The sequence below is a fragment of the Beta vulgaris genome, chromosome 5 (genome assembly GCF_026745355.1).
Source record: "Beta vulgaris subsp. vulgaris cultivar EL10 chromosome 5, EL10.2, whole genome shotgun sequence".
Taxonomy (NCBI): Eukaryota; Viridiplantae; Streptophyta; class Magnoliopsida; order Caryophyllales; family Amaranthaceae; genus Beta; species Beta vulgaris.
The window spans coordinates 52,584,120-52,604,200 of NC_079206.1; the positions used below are offsets into that span (position 1 = coordinate 52,584,120).

The 20,081-nt window shown below is 36.4% G+C and overlaps 2 protein-coding genes across 2 annotated transcripts; both read left to right on the forward strand.

Annotated features, from left to right (window-relative positions):
* LOC104893951 (agmatine deiminase) lies at window positions 1-6,565 on the forward strand. Its single transcript, XM_010680093.4, has 10 exons — window positions 1-382; window positions 1,018-1,131; window positions 1,219-1,308; window positions 1,426-1,510; window positions 1,754-1,809; window positions 1,904-1,982; window positions 2,239-2,373; window positions 4,048-4,280; window positions 5,037-5,195; window positions 6,241-6,565. The coding sequence occupies exons 1-10, from the start codon at window positions 296-298 to the stop codon at window positions 6,331-6,333; spliced, it is 1,131 nt and encodes a 376-aa protein (XP_010678395.1). The 5' UTR covers window positions 1-295; the 3' UTR covers window positions 6,334-6,565.
* A 1,528-nt stretch (window positions 6,566-8,093) lies between these two features.
* LOC125497703 (uncharacterized) lies at window positions 8,094-9,836 on the forward strand. Its single transcript, XM_048645362.1, has one exon. The coding sequence runs from the start codon at window positions 8,094-8,096 to the stop codon at window positions 9,834-9,836; it is 1,743 nt and encodes a 580-aa protein (XP_048501319.1).
* Window positions 9,837-20,081: the final 10,245 nt, after the last annotated feature.

Consider the following 20,081-nt stretch of genomic DNA (forward strand, 5'->3'; position numbering starts at 1 on the left):
TTCTTCCTGCTTTCTCAATACACGGCCTCAGTACTCACGCTACAAATATTGTTGATTGCCCAGTTAGGCTTCAGCCTTCACATTCACGAGTTCGCTAGTTCAGTCTATTTAGACGCCGGAGTCCGTCGACCACCGAGCTGCACGCCTGCACGCCTACCAGGCGACCACTGTGCCGCACGTCCGCACCGCCACTGGATACACATCACTGAATATTTAACTTTGCAAATTGCAAGAGATAAAGAAGACTAAGCCAGAGAAAGGAGAGGTTTTGGTTGTTGATTTGCTGCTGAAAAACATGGAGGAAAGTGGGACGCCGGCGCAACATGGGTACTGGATGCCTGCTGAATGGGAGCCCCATTCCAACTGTTGGATGGGTTGGCCTGTAATTCTTCTTACCTTTCTCTTTGCTAATTTTCTTTTATTTACTTCCTCCGTGCTGACCTAATATGTTCTCTAATTAATTTATACTTCCTCTGTTATCTCTTTTATGTGAGATCTTTGGATCATTACATTCAATTTCTGACTAATTGTTCATGCTCCAACTGTTCATATACTACTATGTGTCTATGTGTATGTGCTCTCTTTTATGTACATTCGACCTCCTTTTACCAACCCAAGGTGGGGAACTTCTTTATGGGCATTGGGTGATATTGATTTTGTAATTACTCCCTCCGTCCCAATTTAGTTGCTACATCTTGACCGTAGGCACTATTTACGTCATAACTTTGACTATCTTTTACTTCATGTACATAAGAAAAAACATAGTCATGTTGAATCTTGTTTGATTCATCCCAATTTGTATTTTCCAAATATGTAATTTTTATAATTTTTTCATATATGTAACTCAAGATATTGGTGTTTGAAGTTGCATCTCGTAAACTGTGATAAAACAAATGTAGCAACTAAATTGGGACAGAGGGAGTACTTCGAAAAACTTTCAGGTTATACTTGAGCCGGCTTTTTTTTTAATGATGTCATGCTCAACAATATTATTGTCATTGATGTTGACTATGATAGGAACGGCCTGATAATTGGCGAGATGCAGCACTGCATGCTCAATGTGTGTTCGCCAAAGTAGCAACTGCAATTTCAAACTTCGAGCCAGTCACCGTTTGTGCTAGCCCCACTCAGGTTAGTAGCCATTTTCATTCAACATATGAAGTATCACTGTATGTAACTTTTTGCTTTTCCATTGACAACTGTAACTGATTCATACAGTGGTCAAATGCAAGGAATCAGTTACCCCCCAATGTCAGAGTTGTAGAAATGAGTATGAATGATTCTTGGTTTCGAGATACAGGACCTACTGTGAGTCTTATCCTTTGTCTTTTTATCCTTGTTTGGTTAAGATCTTTGCTTTTTCTTTCCGTCATAATTCTTGGTAAGTTTAAGCATTTAATTTAGTTAATGTCTCTGTCAATGTAGTTTGTAGTAAGGAAGAGCGAACCAAGAACAGGGGCTCACGTGAAAAGTTTAGCCGGAATCGATTGGACTTTTAACAGCTGGGGCGGTGAGTCCTTCATATTGATTCTTAAGCAGTATTCTTGATGAGATATATTTTTTATATTTTTAATTTTAAGTCAGCCTAATACTTTGGTTCAATAAGAGGGGTGTGTTCAGCATTTTCCGAGTGCTTCTTGATGTTTGTTTGCGGCGCAGAACTATATGCATCAAGAAAACATATCAACTTCTTGCTTTAAATGTATTGTTTTATTAGAGTTATCTTAGGTTGGGTTGCTCTTCTATCTCGTAGGTGTTGATGATGGCTGTTATAAGGATTGGAGTCTTGATATCCTTGTCGCAAGGAAGGTTAGTTTGCATGTCAAATCCCCAATGATGTTCACAGTTCTCATAACCTCTCGTCTAAATGCTTCTCTCACTTGCTGAATGCTACTTTTAGTAGATTTTAGAGATTGAGAAGGTGCCAAGATTTCCTCATTCCATGATTTTAGAGGGCGGAAGCATCCATGTTGACGGGGAAGGTAATTAATCTTTCTTATATAGTTCTTGAAGGAGAGCCGTCACTTTGTTATTTGTTATGTTTTTCTAGAATTGTCCTTTCATATACTCTATGTAAACATGTCCTTTTAGGGGAATTTTGGGTGGCGGTGAGGGTGTTATGGGGAAGGACATTGTTTCATTGAGCATGATATGTTGCATTGTATGAAGCACTCTGGTTTTCACTTGTATGACGCTCATAATTCTTATATATTATGTTATATTCATTTTTTTTATCAGGAACTTGCCTCACCACGGAGGAATGCCTCTTAAACAAAAACAGAAACCCTCATATGAGTAGAGAACAAATAGAAGATGAACTTAAGCAGTACCTTGGAGTGCGAAAGATTATCTGGCTCCCACGAGGATTATATGGTATGTGTTTTATTATGGAGAAATTACCACGTATCAGCATACTCTTGTCAAATGGCTGTTCGTTATCATACTATGAGAATTGAGATACATTGATAACGAGGCATAACTTGTTGACATATGAATGATATAATTCTGGACCACGAGATATTTCTATTTCTGATACTCTTGTGGTGGATCAGTCATCACTCATCAGCCATGTTGGTAGTTCAGGTACTTTTGTGGGTAGATATTGAGTGTATCTCGAGATGTGGGAAACATAAAATGATTGGAGAACAGGGAGTCACTCATGTCAGATAGATAGATAGTACCCAACTGTGTTTATGGGAAAGGAGAAGTTTAAATGAAATAACTTTGTCTAACGTCATGACCTACAAAGAACACAGTGCTAAGGAAATATGTAGCAAATTTTAGCCTAGATGGGGACCAAAGCACTAATAGTCCGTTTCGTCAGCAATTATGGGAAGAAAGGGAGGGAAGGGAATAAAGATGGGGAATGGAGATGGCAGGGTAAGGTTTTGCTTTATTTTCCTTCCGAAATTTGGTATATTAAAAGGAGTGAAATGGACCTTTTTAGATTTCCTCTCTCTTTCCTCATTCCATATCCTAATAAATATAATTCCTTATTCTAGGTTCCCTTCCCTTCTCTCTAGAATCTCTCTTCCAAAGAGGGGTAAATTTGATGCTAAGCAAATACTCTGGGTGCTGTAACTTCAATACCTACATAATACCTTGTCATTTGTGAAAAGAACATTTATGTTTCCCAAGCACATTAGAAATGGTTTTGGACCAGCTCAGTCAACCTGATTGGTCGTATTGAAGGCGCAAGTGATAGAGTTCTGAACTTGTTGCTGGTACTTTTCAATTTTCATGGTCTACCTACACTTATACCTTGCTGTTTTAGGTGAAGGACCGAACTCTGATTGCTGATATAATGGGTTGCTTATGCCTGTTCTGGGACAACAGAAGTGCTATAACTACAATAGTTCTAAATATCAGAGAGGAGTGCGATTTCATAAAACTCATGGTATATAAGTACAAAAATGTGGTCAAATAAGGTCGTGTCAGTAGGTCACAAAACTACAAAGTCAAGTGGAACAAGTAAAAACATGATGGAGTAATATGTAAACCAGATAAACCTGTTAACGTTTTTTTGTTTCTAGTTTTAGTTTTTCTGAAAACTAAAAACAAAAATATGGAAACTAGAAAAAGTAGTTTTCAAGTTTTGGTTGCCAGTTTTCAAAATTGACTTGATTAGTATAACTAGACTATTTATAGTTTATTAAACCACTTATATCATATGACCTTTAATATCCTTAAAACCAAAAACCGGGAACTGAGAGTGATGTCGAACAGGGCACGTTCTGGTTGTTGGTTTTCAAGATAAACATGATTAGTATAATTTTAAATTTTTGTAGTTTATTATACAACATATTTCATATGACTTTTAAGATTTTAAAACCAAAAAATGACAATTGAATCATATAGAACGGACCCTTAGCTACATTTTAGTTTTTGATGAAGTATAATTTTCCATGTGAAAGGTGCATGTTCTGACACGCTTCAACGATATATGTTTTCAGTTGAGGGTTTTACTTGTGGTTTTCCTCATGTCTTATGAGTGGTATGTAATTGCTGAGTGTTGATACTTTACAAACTTTTTTTTATTTTTGGCAGGTGATGATGATACTAATGGTCATATAGATAATATGTGCTGCTTTGTGAAGCCTGGGGTGGTGATGTTATCCTGGACAGATGATGAATCAGATCCGCAGTATGAACGATCTCTTGAAGCCTTATCAGTTCTCTCCAGTACTACTGATGCTAATGGTAGAAAACTAGAAGTAATAAAACTTCATATCCCTGGTCCACTGTTTATGACAGAAGAGGAAGCAGCTGGTGTCATCCAGGTGAGCGGATTGGGTTCATAAATTAACAAGTTCATATGTCCCTGTGTCTTATGTGCTTCAACTGTCATTGATTATGAGACACTAAATAAATTTTGGAGTGCGGGCTTACCTTGTCAAACCTGTGCTTGAAACCAAAATCTGGCTCATGACCTTCTTTATGTAGCCATTTTACAATCTTCACAATCTCATGGACAGAACATGTATGGAGGCCTGTTAGATGTTAATCCTAATTGCAGTCTATTTAAAAAAAGATTTTTAAAAAAAATGATGATTTCATTGTTTGGAAATTTTGGTTTGTTTTTTCAAGTTGCTCCATTGCATAGCATAACTAATCGTTTTCATTTAGCTTTCTCTGTATTTATAATGCCATGTTACAGGATTAAATCACATCTCTATTTGCTATAAATCATCATTACACCAAGTGAAGAAGTCCGACCTTGACTGCATAGTTAGCATACCAACTTAAACAATTTATCCTTTGAGAAATACAATGAGGCATAGCCCTTCAATGTTTGCATGCTTGATCTTTGTGCATAGCCTGTGGTTAGGCCGTATAATTATAAATTATGTCTTTGTTTTTGGCTCTTCAAGGGCTATGTCACAACTCACACGTGCCTAGAGTTCTTCGCCAAAGGGATCAGCTTGTAACTATGTCACAACTCACATGTGCATATCTGTTGAATTCTATGTTATGTAGTTTTCATTAATGTATTTCCTCTTGGCCTTTTAATTGAACTTGTATGCCTACTGTGTTAGGACGGAGAGGCAAAACCAAGAGAGCCTGGTACTAGACTTGCTGCTTCTTATGTGAATTTTTACATGGCCAATGGAGGGATTATAACTCCTCAATTTGGAGATGAGAAGTGGGACAACGAAGCGGTTCGTGTTTTATCAAGAGTCTTTCCAGATTACGAGGTAAGATATGTATGAAAGAGTGCTTGTTCACAAGTTCTTTTCATTCATGCTGAGCTTAAACTTTAAAGGGTAGTGTTCTAGATGGAATTTAATCACGTCTTTAATTTTCTCCTTATACATTACCTCTGAATCTAGCTGATATTCACTCTTATGCCTTGTTTGGTTGAGCTTTTTGGGGTATGGAAACGGATTCAATAATCTGAATCCATTACTCCTTGTTTGGTTTGGGTAGTGGGTTAACCATTACCCTTACTTGAGGGTAACCCAAACCCCTAAAACGTTACCCTCCAAATTAGAGGAGTAAGAAAATCCTTTCCATTCCCGTACAAGTGACTCCTTTCCATTGTCGAACCAAAAACCCAATAAAAGTAACAATTATTCTTACCATTCCTTCCCTCTACTTGATTCCATTCCCTTTCCATTTCTTTATTTGAACCAACTGCCCCCTTAGCCTCTTAAGAGCTAGGCCTGACTTAGCAAAGATTCTCACAAAGAGGTGCTTAATGTGTGAATGTTTGGAAACAAGTTGGGAACATCGAAGAAAATGGTGTGGTTGCTTTTACTGTTCTGTCCTTGCTGCTGTTTGAAAAACTGAGTCCCCCTCTCCCCTCCCCCCCCCCCCCCCCCCCCCCCCTCCAAAAATGATAGAATAGAAAGAGGATTATGTGCAGGAAAGAGAGTTGAAGTTTTGGATAGACAGAGTCGACTTCTAAGGAAAGGAGAAAATAGTAGTCGCTGGTACGAAGGGATACATACCTTATTGACATTTTTGCAAGACCTTCACAATCAAAGCGAAAGTTCAAAGGAGATGCTAAAGGACAATTAATGCAAGAAATGTCCACTTTTTCTTCCGACCTCTCTTTTGTGTGCAGCTGAAAATAAATCATAATCTTGTTTTCGGGATAGTTCAATTCATTTTCTGGGGTTGCAAAAGATAATCACGTAACTCCAGCGGTAACTTTCCAAAAGGATTGTGTTCGTCCTAATTCTAGAATTTGGAAGAAATCATGAAAAAAAACCTAACTACTACAATGGGTTTCTGCAGGTAATAAAAATTGAAGGCGCAAGAGAAATTGTTCTGGCTGGTGGAAATATACACTGTATAACCCAGCAGCAGCCAGCTTTAATGAAAGGCTGAACAGGAGTCACACAAGATGCTTTCATGACCTTGTAGTTTGTTTACTTCTTCATCTTAGCTTTTAGTTGTTTTCTATTTGTTGAATAACAGCCTGGGTCTGGTACTCAGATTTATGCAAGGCTAGCTCTTCACTCTGAAGATATTGTTCTCGTTTTTTCTAACACACACCTTGACACCGATGGTGAATACTACACGAGCTTGCAAATAATAAGCTTGTTCCGTGCTGATGAAATTTGAGCTTGATTCATATAGTAGTTATATTATGCTTCATCTGATGATCACAGAAATTTCAGAGGATTGTTAATATCAAGGATTTCAGGTTTTATGCATATCTAATTAAGAAGCGTCTGCTTGCTGCATACTAAGATGCTTAGCAGAAAATCCGGAAACAGCTTCGTTTTATGATTTGCTTCCTAAAGGGAAACTTTTTCTTTTGGAAACTTGTGTGGAATGTGGTGGTGGCCTCCTGTAGGGAAGACTTGAAGTATCGAAATTCAATGCACTTGTGAAGCCTTTTTTACCAGAAATTTGAGTTCCTTGCTTCAAAGTTAGATTTTATATGATATGTTGGCACGCACAGAATATGAGCATAGAAAGTTCAACTGTTGGAGTTAGTGGAGGATTCTCATACAATTATTACATCAGTTTAAGAAAGCAATGTAGTATATACAATACAGATTAAGAAATCATAAACAAAGTAGAACACCTGAAGTCCTGAACTGTTAACAGCTGAAGTTTTTTTTTTTTTTTGACGGGAACAGTTGAAGTTTATATGATCATCTTCTATGCAACTTATGTAAAATCCTAAGTGATACTCTTTCTATGCTCTAGAAATTTTCCTTCCCTAGTTACACGGGTGGAAAATTGAAGATTAATATTTGTGTGATATTTTATCTTTCTATTCTAATTTTTTTTAATGCTCCCTCCGTATATTTTTAATTTACTCGTTTCACTTTGGAGTAGAATTAAGGAGAAAGTGTAAAAGTATGAGAGAAAAACTGAAAAGGTGGAGAGATAAATTGAAAAGTGAGAGATAAACTATAAAGTGGGTTACTCCCTCTGTCCCTTTTTATTTGCTACAAGCACTTTTTCACAAAGACCAAGAAAAAGTGTGGGGATCACTGTGCAGAGGGGGAATTAAAGAAAAGTAATGGTGCTTAATTATCTTGTGATAAAGCAGATTAAAAGCCAAAAAAAGCAGTTGGCCCACATACTTTAAAAGTAGGCGCCATTTATATTGGAGGGATTTCATTTCCCTCCAAAATTTTTATACAACCAAAGGGAACTAAAAATTTCAGTTACAATTATACAACCAAAGGGAACTAAAATTTTCCCTCCAAAATTTTTAAGCTAAATTACATAACAGGGGTTTGAAATTTTCCCCAAAAATTCGAAATTAAGGGGGAATTGAATTTTCCCCCAAAAAACTTGAAATAAAATCCTAAGAAACAGAGGACTATATATACACAACCACTTTTGCACTTGCATTAAATTTTTCACCACTTCCATCAACCAAACCAAAGACACCAACCAGCAGCCAGCCACCACCACCATCAAAGACACCAACCAACAACCTGCCACCACCATCAAAGACACCAAACAGTAGCCATTTCCTTGGGGGGGGGGGAGGGTTGGGTAGATTAACTCTCAGATAAATCATCATAGAGTTTTTTAGAAGCCATTTCTGATTTCATAGCTTCACTTGAGGAAAGAGTAGAAGCTTTCTCAGCTTGAACATGTCTGGCATCCATAGCTTAGCTATGGCCCCCCTAGACAGTTCTACTGATAACACTTCAACACCATCCCCATCAGCTCTTAATTCACCACAAAATTACCCAACTTTTGATCTGAATGACCCACTGCCAGAACCAGAACCAGAACCAGTACAACAACCATTACCACAATTACAAGTTCAACCACAACCAGAGGCCTTTGACCTTAACAGAGCACCAGCAGCATCAAGTGAAGAAGAAGAAAAGTTCTTCACAGCAATGGAACATGGAAATGGTGAAGATGAGGTTGTTGCTGAGTGGTTAGATGATGACTCAGATGTTCACGTCTCAGAATATGATTGGACAGATAGTGAATCAGATGAAGAACATGAAGAACAGCAACAGCCAGAACAAGTAGTCAACATGACCCATTTTTTGCACAACCATTCAAGATGTCATGTTGCAAACAAGCTACAACAAGTAGCTTACAAAAAAGTTAATGGCAGATTCACTATACCTCAGGGGGCTATAAAAAGAATTGCAATTGAATTGAATACTTCAAGGTGGACAATTGGAAGAATATGGAAGAATGTAAGACAACAACTTCAAGAAAATGCAAGAATAGATGTGAATCACAGAAAAACAGGGAGGGTAGGAAGAAAAAGAATTCAATTGGATCCTCAAAGGTTAATTGCAATTCCTCTAAGAAAGAGGACTACTATAAGAGCAACAGCAACAGCCCTAGGTATGCACAGGTCTACATTGCACAGGTTGGTGAAAAGGGGGGTAATAAAAAAACACACTAATGCCATAAAACCACATCTGACCCCAGCACATAAGGTTGCAAGGGTGTTGTGGTCTTTGGGTTCTATCATACCAAACACTATCCAAACAATACCAAAATTCAACAACATGTATAATTTGGTTCATGTGGATGAGAAATGGTTTTGCATGAGCAAAATATCTCAAAGGTACTACCTAGCTCCGGGTGAAGTAGAGCCATATAGAAGATGCAAAAGCAAGAGGTTCATTGTCAAAGTCATGTTCATAGCTGCACTAGCAAGGCCACACATTTCAGTGGATGGAGAGGTCAGTTTTGATGGGAAGATAGGAATCTTCCCATTCATAGAAGAGGTGGCAGCAAAGAGGTCAAGTTGTAACAGAGATGCTGGGGTGCTTGAAACCAAACCTCAATTAAGCATCACAAAAGATGTCATAAGGGAGAAGTTCATAAAGCACATACTGCCATCTATAAGAGAGAAGTGGCCAGAGGATGGATGCAAGCAAGTATGGATTGTCCAAGACAATGCAAGGCCACACATAGCAAGTAATGATGAGCAGTTCATGTTGGAAGCACAAAAAGATGGTTTTGATATCAGATTAATCAATCAGCCAGCACAGTCACCAGATATGAATGTGTTAGATCTTGGTTTTTTTAATGCAATTCAAACCTTAAAAGATCAAATAGCACCTAGAAGTGTGAAACAGTTGGTGAAGGCAGTGAACAAGGCATTTGACAACTATGATCCTAAGCTATGCAATCATATTTGGTTAACTCTACAACAAGTGATGAAGGAGACTCTAATAGTTAAGGGTAACAACAATTACCACATACCACATATGGGGAAGAAATCACTTGAGAGGAGGGGTGAGTTACCAACATGTATTGTCATTAGCCCACAATTAGTAGAAGAGAGCAGAAAATGGGCAGAAGAATGTCATCTTGAAGATGAACAAGAAGAAGCAAACTATGGGGATGAAGATTCAGATGATGGTATTGGGATAATATAAAGAAAAAACAGCAAGCAAACAATTTTTTGGGCATTCAAGTGCAAGAAGAACATAATTTTTTGTAAGTAAAATACAACATATATAGGTTGTTAAACATTTTGTATATGTAAATGCAAACATTTTGTATTAAACCTTCACATTTATAATATGTAAACATTTTGGGTTATGTTTAGTTAAAAAAAAAATAGTTCATATGAAGTAAAAAAAAAACAGTTCATGTTAAGGTATGGTAAACAAAACAGTTCATTTTAAGTTAAAAAAACAGGGTATCATTGTATTAAACAAATGATTGAGAAAAAAAGAAAATCAAATTAAACATTGTTGCAAGAAAAATTCAATCAGATTTCATTTTTTTCTCAATCATATTTAAGACAAAATGATAATGAAGGCCAATTTTTTAAAAACACATGTTAGGCATGATTAAAGTTCCTCTCAGGGAGTCCCCACTCATCCATAATACTCAACACATGCTATTAAAACAGAGGAAAAGTTGAAAAGAAGAGCACAAAAAATTGGTGGCAATATGAGTATACTGGTCTTAAAAGGCATAATGTCCAAAGTATAAATCATCAGACCTCATTCATCATTGAGGAACATAGTGCACCTCTCATGTAAACTTTCTATATGTCATTAAAACTCTATTGGACAGCCAAACAAAAACCAAAATATAACACATATGCCTCATCAATTATTTATACTACTATTCTAATCATGTTACCACTGATTAAATGCAAAATGGAGTAAGAATTTGGATGTAACATCCTATTTCATCATAGAGGATCACACCAACACACACACACAAATCCTACAAAGCATCAGCCCAAAACTATTAGCCCAACTAATACCCACCCAACCCATTTAATCCCCTAAGACCCCTATTTAATCCCCCAACTCCCTTTATAATCCTTCCCTCCGAACACAACGTATAAACAAATCAAATCAAGGGCATAATTACATGTTTTAAGAGACCAAGGCAAACACAACATATAAATAGATCAAATCAAGGGCATAATTACATTTATAAACAGATCAAGGCAACCTAAACATATAAACTAATCAAATCAAGGGCATAATTACATTTATAAACAGATCAAGGCAACCTAAACATATAAACTAATCAAATCAAGGGCATAATTACATGTATTAACATATCAAGGCAACCTAAACATATAAACAAATCAAATGAAGGGCATAATTACATGTTTTAACAGATCAAGGCAACCTAAACATATAAACTAATCAAATCAAGGGCATAATTACATGTATTAACAGATCAAGGCAAACACAACATATAAACAGATCAAATGAAGGGCATAATTACATTTATATATAAACAGATCAAGGCAACCTAAACATATAAACTAATCAAATCAAGGGCATAATTACATGTATTAACAGATGAAGGCAAACACAACATAAAAACAGATCAAATGAAGGGCATAATTACATGTTTTAACAGATCAAGGCAACCTAAACATATAAACTAATCAAATCAAAAACAAATAACATGTTTAAACAGATCAAGGCAAACACAACATATAAACAGATGAAATCAATGCCAAAAATTACATATTTTAACAGATCAAGGCAAACTCAACATATAAACTAATCAAATCAAGTAAAAATAACATGTTTAAACAGATCAAGGCAAACACAACATATAAACAGATGAAATCAAGGCCAAAAATTACATGTTTTAACAGATCAAGGCAAACTCAACATATAAACTAATCAAATCAAGTAAAAATAACATGTTTAAATAGATCAAGGCAAACACAAGATATAAACAGATGAAATCAAGGCCAAGAATTACATGTTTTAACAGATCAAGGCAAACTCAACATATTTTCAAACAAATCAAGGCAAAATAACATTTATATAAACAGATCAAGGCAACCTAAACTTATTTTCGAACAAATCAAGGAAAAAATAAACAAATCAAGGCTACCTAAACATATTTTCGAACAAATCAAGGCAAAAACAACATGCGTATAAACAAATCAAGGCAAAATAACATTTATATAAACAAATCAAGGCAACCTAAACTTATTTTCGAATAAATCACGGAAAAAATAAACAAATCAAGGCTACCTAAACATATTTTCCAACAAATCAAGGCAAAAGAACATGCGTATAAACAAATCGAGGCAAAAACAAGTAAAAAAAAACACAAAAACCTATACATGCAATCTAATCAAACGCAACCCCACAGGCAAAGCATGTTAAAAAAGCTTCCTAAAATTGTAAAAACAAAGATATAAGTTAAGGAGTGGACCGATCTGAGCCAAAATTTGAAAGGGGGACGCTCGGAAACCATTTCGAGATGATTTTTATACCAACAGAGGTAAGATCGCCATGATTTAAAGCCTTCCGGTGGTGGATCTTGCAAGTTTTCCCGTTTTTTGCCCTCAACTACACCTCCAAATTGAAGATCTGGTGGTTTTCTTGAAGGCGCGCCACAAGCCCAACAAAACGAACCAAAATCCAAGGGTTTTTTTGAAACCCTAGATTTTTTTGCCTCAGCATCGAACTCGTCCATCAAATCAAAGAGTCGTTTCTTTGAATTTGGAGTTAACTCATCCATCATATACCAAAAACACAAGAAACAGGGGACTCGCTTTTCTTAAATCACTCAAAAACCAAAAAAATTAGGTTTATAATGATCGCAGAAAAGAGTAGATAATTAATCTACTGTTTTTTTCAACAAATTTGGAGTGTAGAACCCTAGATATGAGGGTTTGAAGAAGAAGAAGAGAGAGGAAAGTGAGAGTCAGAAGGAGAGAGAGAGTCAGAAGGAGAGAGAGGAAAGTGACGAAAGATAAGGAGATTAGGGTTTGGAGGGAAGGATTATAAAGGGAGTTGGGGGATTAAATGGGGGAGTTGGGGGATTTAATGGGGGAGGTTGGGGGATTAAATGGGTTGGGTGGGTATTAGTTGGGCTAAACATTTTGGGCTGATGTTTTGAGGGATTTGGTTTATTATCATTTGTAGTAAGATTGGCAAATGTAGCAAATAAATTGAGACACCTCTAAATGGCAAAATGTAGCAAATAAATTGGGACGGAGGGAGTAAAATATTAAAAATGGATGATATGGGTGATGTGACATGTTACCAAAAATAGAAAAAAAAAACAACCGTGTGTAAATTAAAAAAAAACACCAAAAAAAAAAGTATAAATAAAAAAGAAACGGAATGAATAGGTTGTATGAGTATATGACATATAGTAGTATAAATCTTATCTTGAAGCAAATTTAGAGCTACTCTTAATGGTGACAAATATAATATTCAAATTTGGATTAGGTAGTTTATGTATGATAGTTTTTACAATAGTTTCCTATTGGGTAGTATTCCATCTGTATTTTTAGATCTTTCTCATTTAGATTTTTGACACTATTCATAATTAAAGAGAATTTTCTAAATTTTTTCTCAAATATAAGGATAAATTTAGTCATGTAGAGTCTTGTTTGATTTATCTCAATGAGAAATTTATTAATATTTGATCATTATAATTTTTACTAATATATAATGAAAGATATTTAAGGTCCAATAAATATAGCAAACGAGCATAATTAGAGTAGGAAAGATTAAAAAATATAGAGTATCAAATACCATAACTCTCCTTTTCAATAATAGCTTCTTGCTCCATAGCGAATTTTTATGATCTTGGGCAAAGTTACAACGAGCATTATATCTCCTCATTTTTTTATGCAAAAGAGGGGACAGACCCAAACATAGCAAAGCCAGACCCCTATTAAGTCCTCTTTCAAGATGGATTGAAGATCTGTTGCCAAAGATATCTGGTAATTTTTATTTGTTAGAGAACTCCATGATTAGCCATCTAATCTAGTTAAAATAAAAAAGGATTAGACATCAGACAATTAAGAGTATATTTGGTCACTATAAGAAAAAAAAGTTCACTATGTTAAATAAGTGTTTTTGATCTACAATAATATTATTGTGGACTAGGTCCACGCAAGACTAACTCATTGTGAATTGAACTAATATTAATTTTGTTTTGTGAATTATTTTTTGAATGAAATTTAAGACCTTTGGCTTTGGATCAATAAAAAAATTATTTGATCTTGTTATCAAAAAGGAAACTAGAATAAACTAGTGAATTATAAACCATCAAATAAATGTACAATTACAGTTTGAGATCTTAACTATATGAAAAAACAAATTTAGATGTCCAAGTTAGAAATTCAAGCATTTAAAATACGAATGCTAAGAGAATTTCCTAACGATGACGCACTGAAACTCTGGAAGATTTACTCATTAATGTTTGATTGTTTAGTGCTTGGAAATTTAAAATTTGACATCATTAAGTCAATTTTTATTGGCATGCTTCATTCTTAATTTTTTTTTTTTTTTGGGAACACTCTTACTTTTGAGAATAATGAAATAAATATTAGTAAAACTGTAAAAGATATGGTTAATATTCATGAAAATTTGAACTTATAAAAGTACAAGAATAATAAGAGGTTTTGGTCATTACAATTGGTAAAAATTATTATTTGGTCGTGATAAATAAGAACATGGAAAATCTTGGCCCTGTATTTTGTACTTATGTTAAGGGCCTGTTCTTTTCGGCATAAAACAGCTGAACTGAACTGAACTAAACTGAACTGAACTGAACTGAAATGAAATGAATAGTGATATGTGAAAGTAAAAGTATTGTCAAGAGCTGAACTGAACTGAACTGAACTGGTCTGAACTGAATTGATCTGAACTGAACTGAACTCAACTGAACTGAACTCAACTGAACTGAACTGGAAATAAGATGGGGAGAAAAGGCCCTAAATTTAGTTTCTCTCTGCAATTTCAGTTCAGTTTAGTTCAATTCAGTTCAGTTCAATTCAAAACAAAAAAAAAACTCTAATGGTCTAAAATGAATTTAAAATATAAAAATGAGTCTTAAATCAATGTAAACAATACATTTTCCAGGGTTATGTATCTATGAGAAACTCTTGGTGCTGAACAATTGGAGTCTCTATATGAGAAACTCTTGGTGCTGAACAATTGGAGTCTCTACAAGATTCAAACACGTAATAAAAAGAATCACATTCACCAAGTTGATGAGGTACAATGATAATATTTCCCCCATTTGATGTGTCAAATCACTATATCTATAACATGGACATGAAATTTAAGTAACTCCTAGAGATTGAGTTTGGATATGAGTCTAATAGATACTCACTGCTACTTTTTCCTTAGATGCTACATACTGGCTCGCATGTGCTACGGCGTAAATTTGATATTGCACAATTTTACAAAATAGGATCATGCACACAAATCAAAACGCTTGAAAATAGAAATGAAACTCGCGTGAGTAAAGTGGAACAAATTAATAGATTAAAAAAGTTTACTAAATGTAGCATTTGGTTTTCGTTTTTGAACATTATATGTTCCAATGCTGATAATTATAGTGTTGAATTGTAAATGAATTTATTATAATTTTGAACATTATGTCTTAAGTAAATGAACATTTTACGAAATTAAAAAAGAGCATCAAATTTAGATCATATTATTAAACAATAAACCATATAGTGGCGCAAAACAAAAGAATAATGAGTTCACTAAATTGTATATTTAGTCTTAATTCTTGAACTTTGTGTATTAAGCAAAAGAACATATGTTGCAACTCTAAATATTATTATTGTTAATCTCTAAATGTACAATAATTGATCTTAAATTTGAAAGTTGTTTCTTACGCAAATGAACATTTTGAATACTTATAAAGTATTAAATTTGGGTCCTATTATCAAAAATCAAACGTCAACAAAGTGAGGCAAAACAAAAGAATTTCAAGTTCATTAAAATGTTCATTTGGTCATAACTTTTGAACTTTATGTCTTAGGTTAAAAAAAAAACATATGTTACAGCAGTGATTATTATAGTGTTCAATTCTAAATGCACATTGGATCTTATTTTTAAAAAAATGTGTCTTACGTAAAAAAACATTATGCATTACGTAAAGAAACATTTCAGAGTTAGGTCCCCTTATTAAAAATCTAAGATGGTCCTTTTTTTTTTAGTTAATGTTCAATATATCTAACTAGATCTTCATATTTGTATTGTTTTATATTCATGTATATGCATTTTGTTATTGTTTCCTAAACACTAAAACAAAACAATTCACTTTGACAATTCTATTTTCACTCTTGACTTCACTTCACGGCCAGTAGCTTAGTGAGAGAGAGGGGAAATAATTTATGTTGGTCACCACTCACCGATGCACCAGTGTGCCACCACAGGCACTCGCTAGTCACCAGTCAGTGTTCATGTAAGAGTTTATGCCTTAAATGTGTTCGACGAAATGCGTCGAAGGCAAGTTTTGGAGTACCGCCCGATCGGGTCGGGCGAGGCTGCCCGATCGGGCCCGGGACGAGTTGAAGAATGCAGTCTAAGGGAAAGGCCCCCGATGCCATCGGGCTTGGTCGCCCGATCGGGCGAACTACCGAACTACGACTCGGGCGAGTCTCGCCCGACCGGGCGCGCAACAGAACTGGGATAGTGAAATACCGCCCGATCAGGTGGATGTTGTCCGACTCGATCGGACGGATGTCGTCTGACTCGATCGGGCGGCTGCCCGGTAAACGCGTTTTATTTGACGTTGGAGTATAAATAGGTTATTTATACCTAATCTTTAGACTACGAAAAACACTCTATTCTCTCTGTAATCTGCTCTCTTCTCATAATAAAATATTCTCTCCCTCTCTGCCGTGGACGTAGCCAAATTGGTGAACCACGTAAATCTGCTGTCAAATTTTATTGCTTTTGAGTTCATTATTTGTTTCTCTCTCACGTCCGTTATAACAAATTGGTATCAGAGCTCTGGTGTTCGATCTGTGTGAGAAAGATGTCTGGGATGAATGTCAAAATTGATAAATTTACCGGGAGGAATACTTTTAGTCTGTGGCAAATCAAGATGCGGGTTTCACTGAAGCAACAGGGGTTGTGGGCACCGTTGGCAAAGAAGGCAACGGATTCAGTCACTGCTGAGATAGAAATTCTGGAGGAAAAGGCGCATTCAACAATTATGTTGTGTCTGTCTGACGACATAATTACTGAAGTTGCGGAGCAGGAAACTGCTGCTGGTGTGTGGTTACAGTTAAAGAGTATATACATGACGAAATCTCTAACCAACAAGTTGCTTTTGAAGCAACGTCTGTTCAGCCTGCGTATGCAGGAAGGTACGTCGCTAAGAGATCACTTAGAAAAATTAAATACTATCTTGCTAGATCTGCGAAATATTGATATTAAAGTAGATGATGAGGATGCTGCTTTAATATTGTTGGTATCTTTGCCTGTATCATATGAGAAATTTGTGGATTCTTTTATTGTTGGGAAAGATAGTCTGTCGTTAGAAGAAGTGAGATCTTCTCTCCATACTAGAGAGGTCCGTCATCAGGCTTCTGGGTCTAGTACAGAGAATCAGGCATCTGGATTAGTAGTTACTGGAGGAAAAAGACAAAAGAAATCTGGTAAAAAGAAGATGAACTTTAAAAATTCGAATTCTAAGGGTCCTAAAACTACTGATATCTGTAAAAACTGTAAGGAGAAGGGACACTGGAAAAATGAATGTCCTAAGAAAAAGAAACAGCAGGATAAAAATGAAAGTTCTGCTGCTCTAGCAGAAACTGGAGGTGATTCTGAGGAAGATCTGGCCCTAGTAGTTAATAGCCAGTCACATTGTAGGGATGTGTGGGTTCTTGATTCTGGGGCATCGTATCATATTAGTCCATGTAGGGAGTGGTTTTCGACTTACAAGCATATAGATGGAGGCAATGTTTCTATGGGCAACAGTGCTGCCTGCAAAGTCGTTGGAATAGGCTCTATCAGGGCGAGGACTCATGATGGTACATTCTATACCTTGAACGAAGTTAGACATGTTCCATTAATGACAAAGAATCTGATATCTTTGAGTCTTCTAGATAGCAAGGGTTTCAGTTTTCAAGGTGAAGGTGGAGTTATGAGTGTCTATAAAGGTTCAAAGGTGGTTATGAAAGGTATTAAACATGGTACCTTATATATTCTTCAGGGTTCTACTATGACAGGTTCTGCTGCTGTTGCATCATCTGAGATTCACAAGGAGGAGTTGACCAAGTTATGGCATATGAGACTTGGGCACATAGGTGAAAGGGGATGCAAATTCTGTCAAAGAGGGATCTTCTATGTGGGCACAAGGTGCAGAATCTAGAGTTTTGTGAACACTGTGTGTTTGGGAAGCTTCATCGCAGCAAGTTCCCAAAGGCAGTTCATACAACTAAAGGTACTCTTGATTATATCCATTCTGATTGTTGGGGACCTTCCCGAGTTGCATCTATTGGAGGTCACAGTATTTTGTGTCAATGATTGATGATTATTCAAGAATGACTTGGGTGATTATGATGAAGCATAAAAGTGAGGCTTTCAAGAATTTCAAACAGTGGAAGGCTTTATAGGAAAATCAAGTTGAAAGGAAGGTCAAAAGGTTGCAAACTGATAATGGTCTGGAGCTTTGTTGGTCTGAGTTCGATGAGTTATGCAAAAATGAAGGGATTGCTCGCCATCATACTGTTAGAAATACGCCACAACAAAATGGAGTTGCAGAACGCATAAATCAGACACTGTTGGAGAGAGCAAGGTGTATGCTCTCAAATGCTGGGATGGCTAGGAGGTTTTGGGCAAAAGCTGTAAGTACAGCTTGCTATCTGATCAACCGGGGACCCCATACAGATATTGACTGTAAGACACCTTATGAGGTGTGGTCTGGTAATCCTGCAGATTATTCTTTGCTGAGAGTTTTTGGTTCTATTGTCTATTATCATGTAAATGAGGGAAAATTAGAACCTAGAGCTAAGAAGGGTGTATTTGTGGTTTTGGGAGTGGATTAAGGGCTATAGAGTATGGTCACCTTCTGAAAATCGTGTTATACTTAGTAGAAATGTAATATTCGATGAAAATTCTATGCTTAACTCTCCTGTGAAGTCTACTGTGGTGTCCGTCAGATCAGTAGTGATGTTGATAGACAGGTGGAGCTGCAAGTCACTCAGGCTGAGAGTGAATCACAACACCAAGGTGGAGAAGAACAACATGGTGCTACTGAAGAAGAGTCTTCTAGCTATCAGTCATCCGAAATACATCAACCAAGCATAGCACTTGATAGAGCTAGAAGAGTTGGTGTGGGGCCTCCAAAGAGGTATGGTTTTGAAGACATGGTGGCCTATGCACTTTAGGTTGCTGAGGAGGTGGAGGTTGAAAATAATGAGCCATCCACCTATAGAGAAGCTAAGTGAGTCTACTTTATGGCTTGCTGCAATGGGAGATGAGATGGAGTCCCTAGATAAGAATCAGACTTGGGAGTTAGTCAAATGTCCTAAGGAGAGGAAGATTGTAACATGCAAATGTGTTTTCAAGAAGAAGGAAGGGTCTTCAACTATTGAGGGGGTCAAGTATAAAGCTCGGGTTGTTGCAAGAGGGTTCACACAAAGGGAAGGAGTAAATTATAATGAGATTTTCTCACCTGTAGTCAGACATACTTCCATCAGGGTGCTACTAGCAATGGTTGCACATCAGGATCTTGAACTTGAGCAACTAGATGTAAAAACAGCTTTCCTACATGGGGAGTTGGAAAATGAGATTTATATGACACAACCAGATGGGTTCCAAGTTCCGGGAAAAGAAGACTATGTGTGCAGATTGAAGAAGTCCTTGTATGGACTAAAGCAGTCTCCTAGGCAGTGGTATAAGTAGTTTGATAGCTATATGATTGAGTTAGGCTACAACAGAAGTGAGTATGATTGTTGTGTGTACCATAGCAAGCTGGGTGATGGTTCTTTCATATATCTGGTTCTATATGTAGATGATATGCTTATAGCTGCAAAGGCTAAGTCTGATATTCAGAGGTTAAAGGGTCTTCTCAATGCTGAGTTTGAGATGAAAGATTTGGGTGCTGCAAAGATGATTTTGGGGATGGAGATCTATAGGGAAAGAGGTCAGAAGAAACTTTTCTTGTCACATAAAGGTTATATTCAGAAGATTTTGTCAAGGTTTGGCATGACAACAGCTAAGCCTATAGACACTCCAAGTGCTTCCAATAATCACTTGTCTGTTGCTTTTGCACCCAAGACTGCTGAGGACAAGGAGTACATGAGTCGGGTTCCTTATGCTAGTGCAGTAGGGAGTTTGATGTACGCTATGGTTTGCACTAGGCCCACTAGTAGAATAAATGCTTATTGCTGCGGTCAAAAAGTGGCATATTGC

What these genes read in the sequence shown, in the direction of transcription:
- LOC104893951 (XM_010680093.4), top strand. Translation starts at nt 296, where the DNA reads ATGGAGGAAAGTGGGACGCCGGCGCAACATGGGTACTGGATGCCTGCT. An exon ending in ACTGTTGGATGGGTTGGCCT is followed by an intron (nt 383 to 1,017) that starts GTAATTCTTCTT and finishes TGACTATGATAG; the next exon opens with GAACGGCCTGATAATTGGCG. An exon ending in GAGTCTTTCCAGATTACGAG is followed by an intron (nt 5,196 to 6,240) that starts GTAAGATATGTA and finishes GGGTTTCTGCAG; the next exon opens with GTAATAAAAATTGAAGGCGC.
- LOC125497703 (XM_048645362.1), top strand. Translation starts at nt 8,094, where the DNA reads ATGGCCCCCCTAGACAGTTCTACTGATAACACTTCAACACCATCCCCA.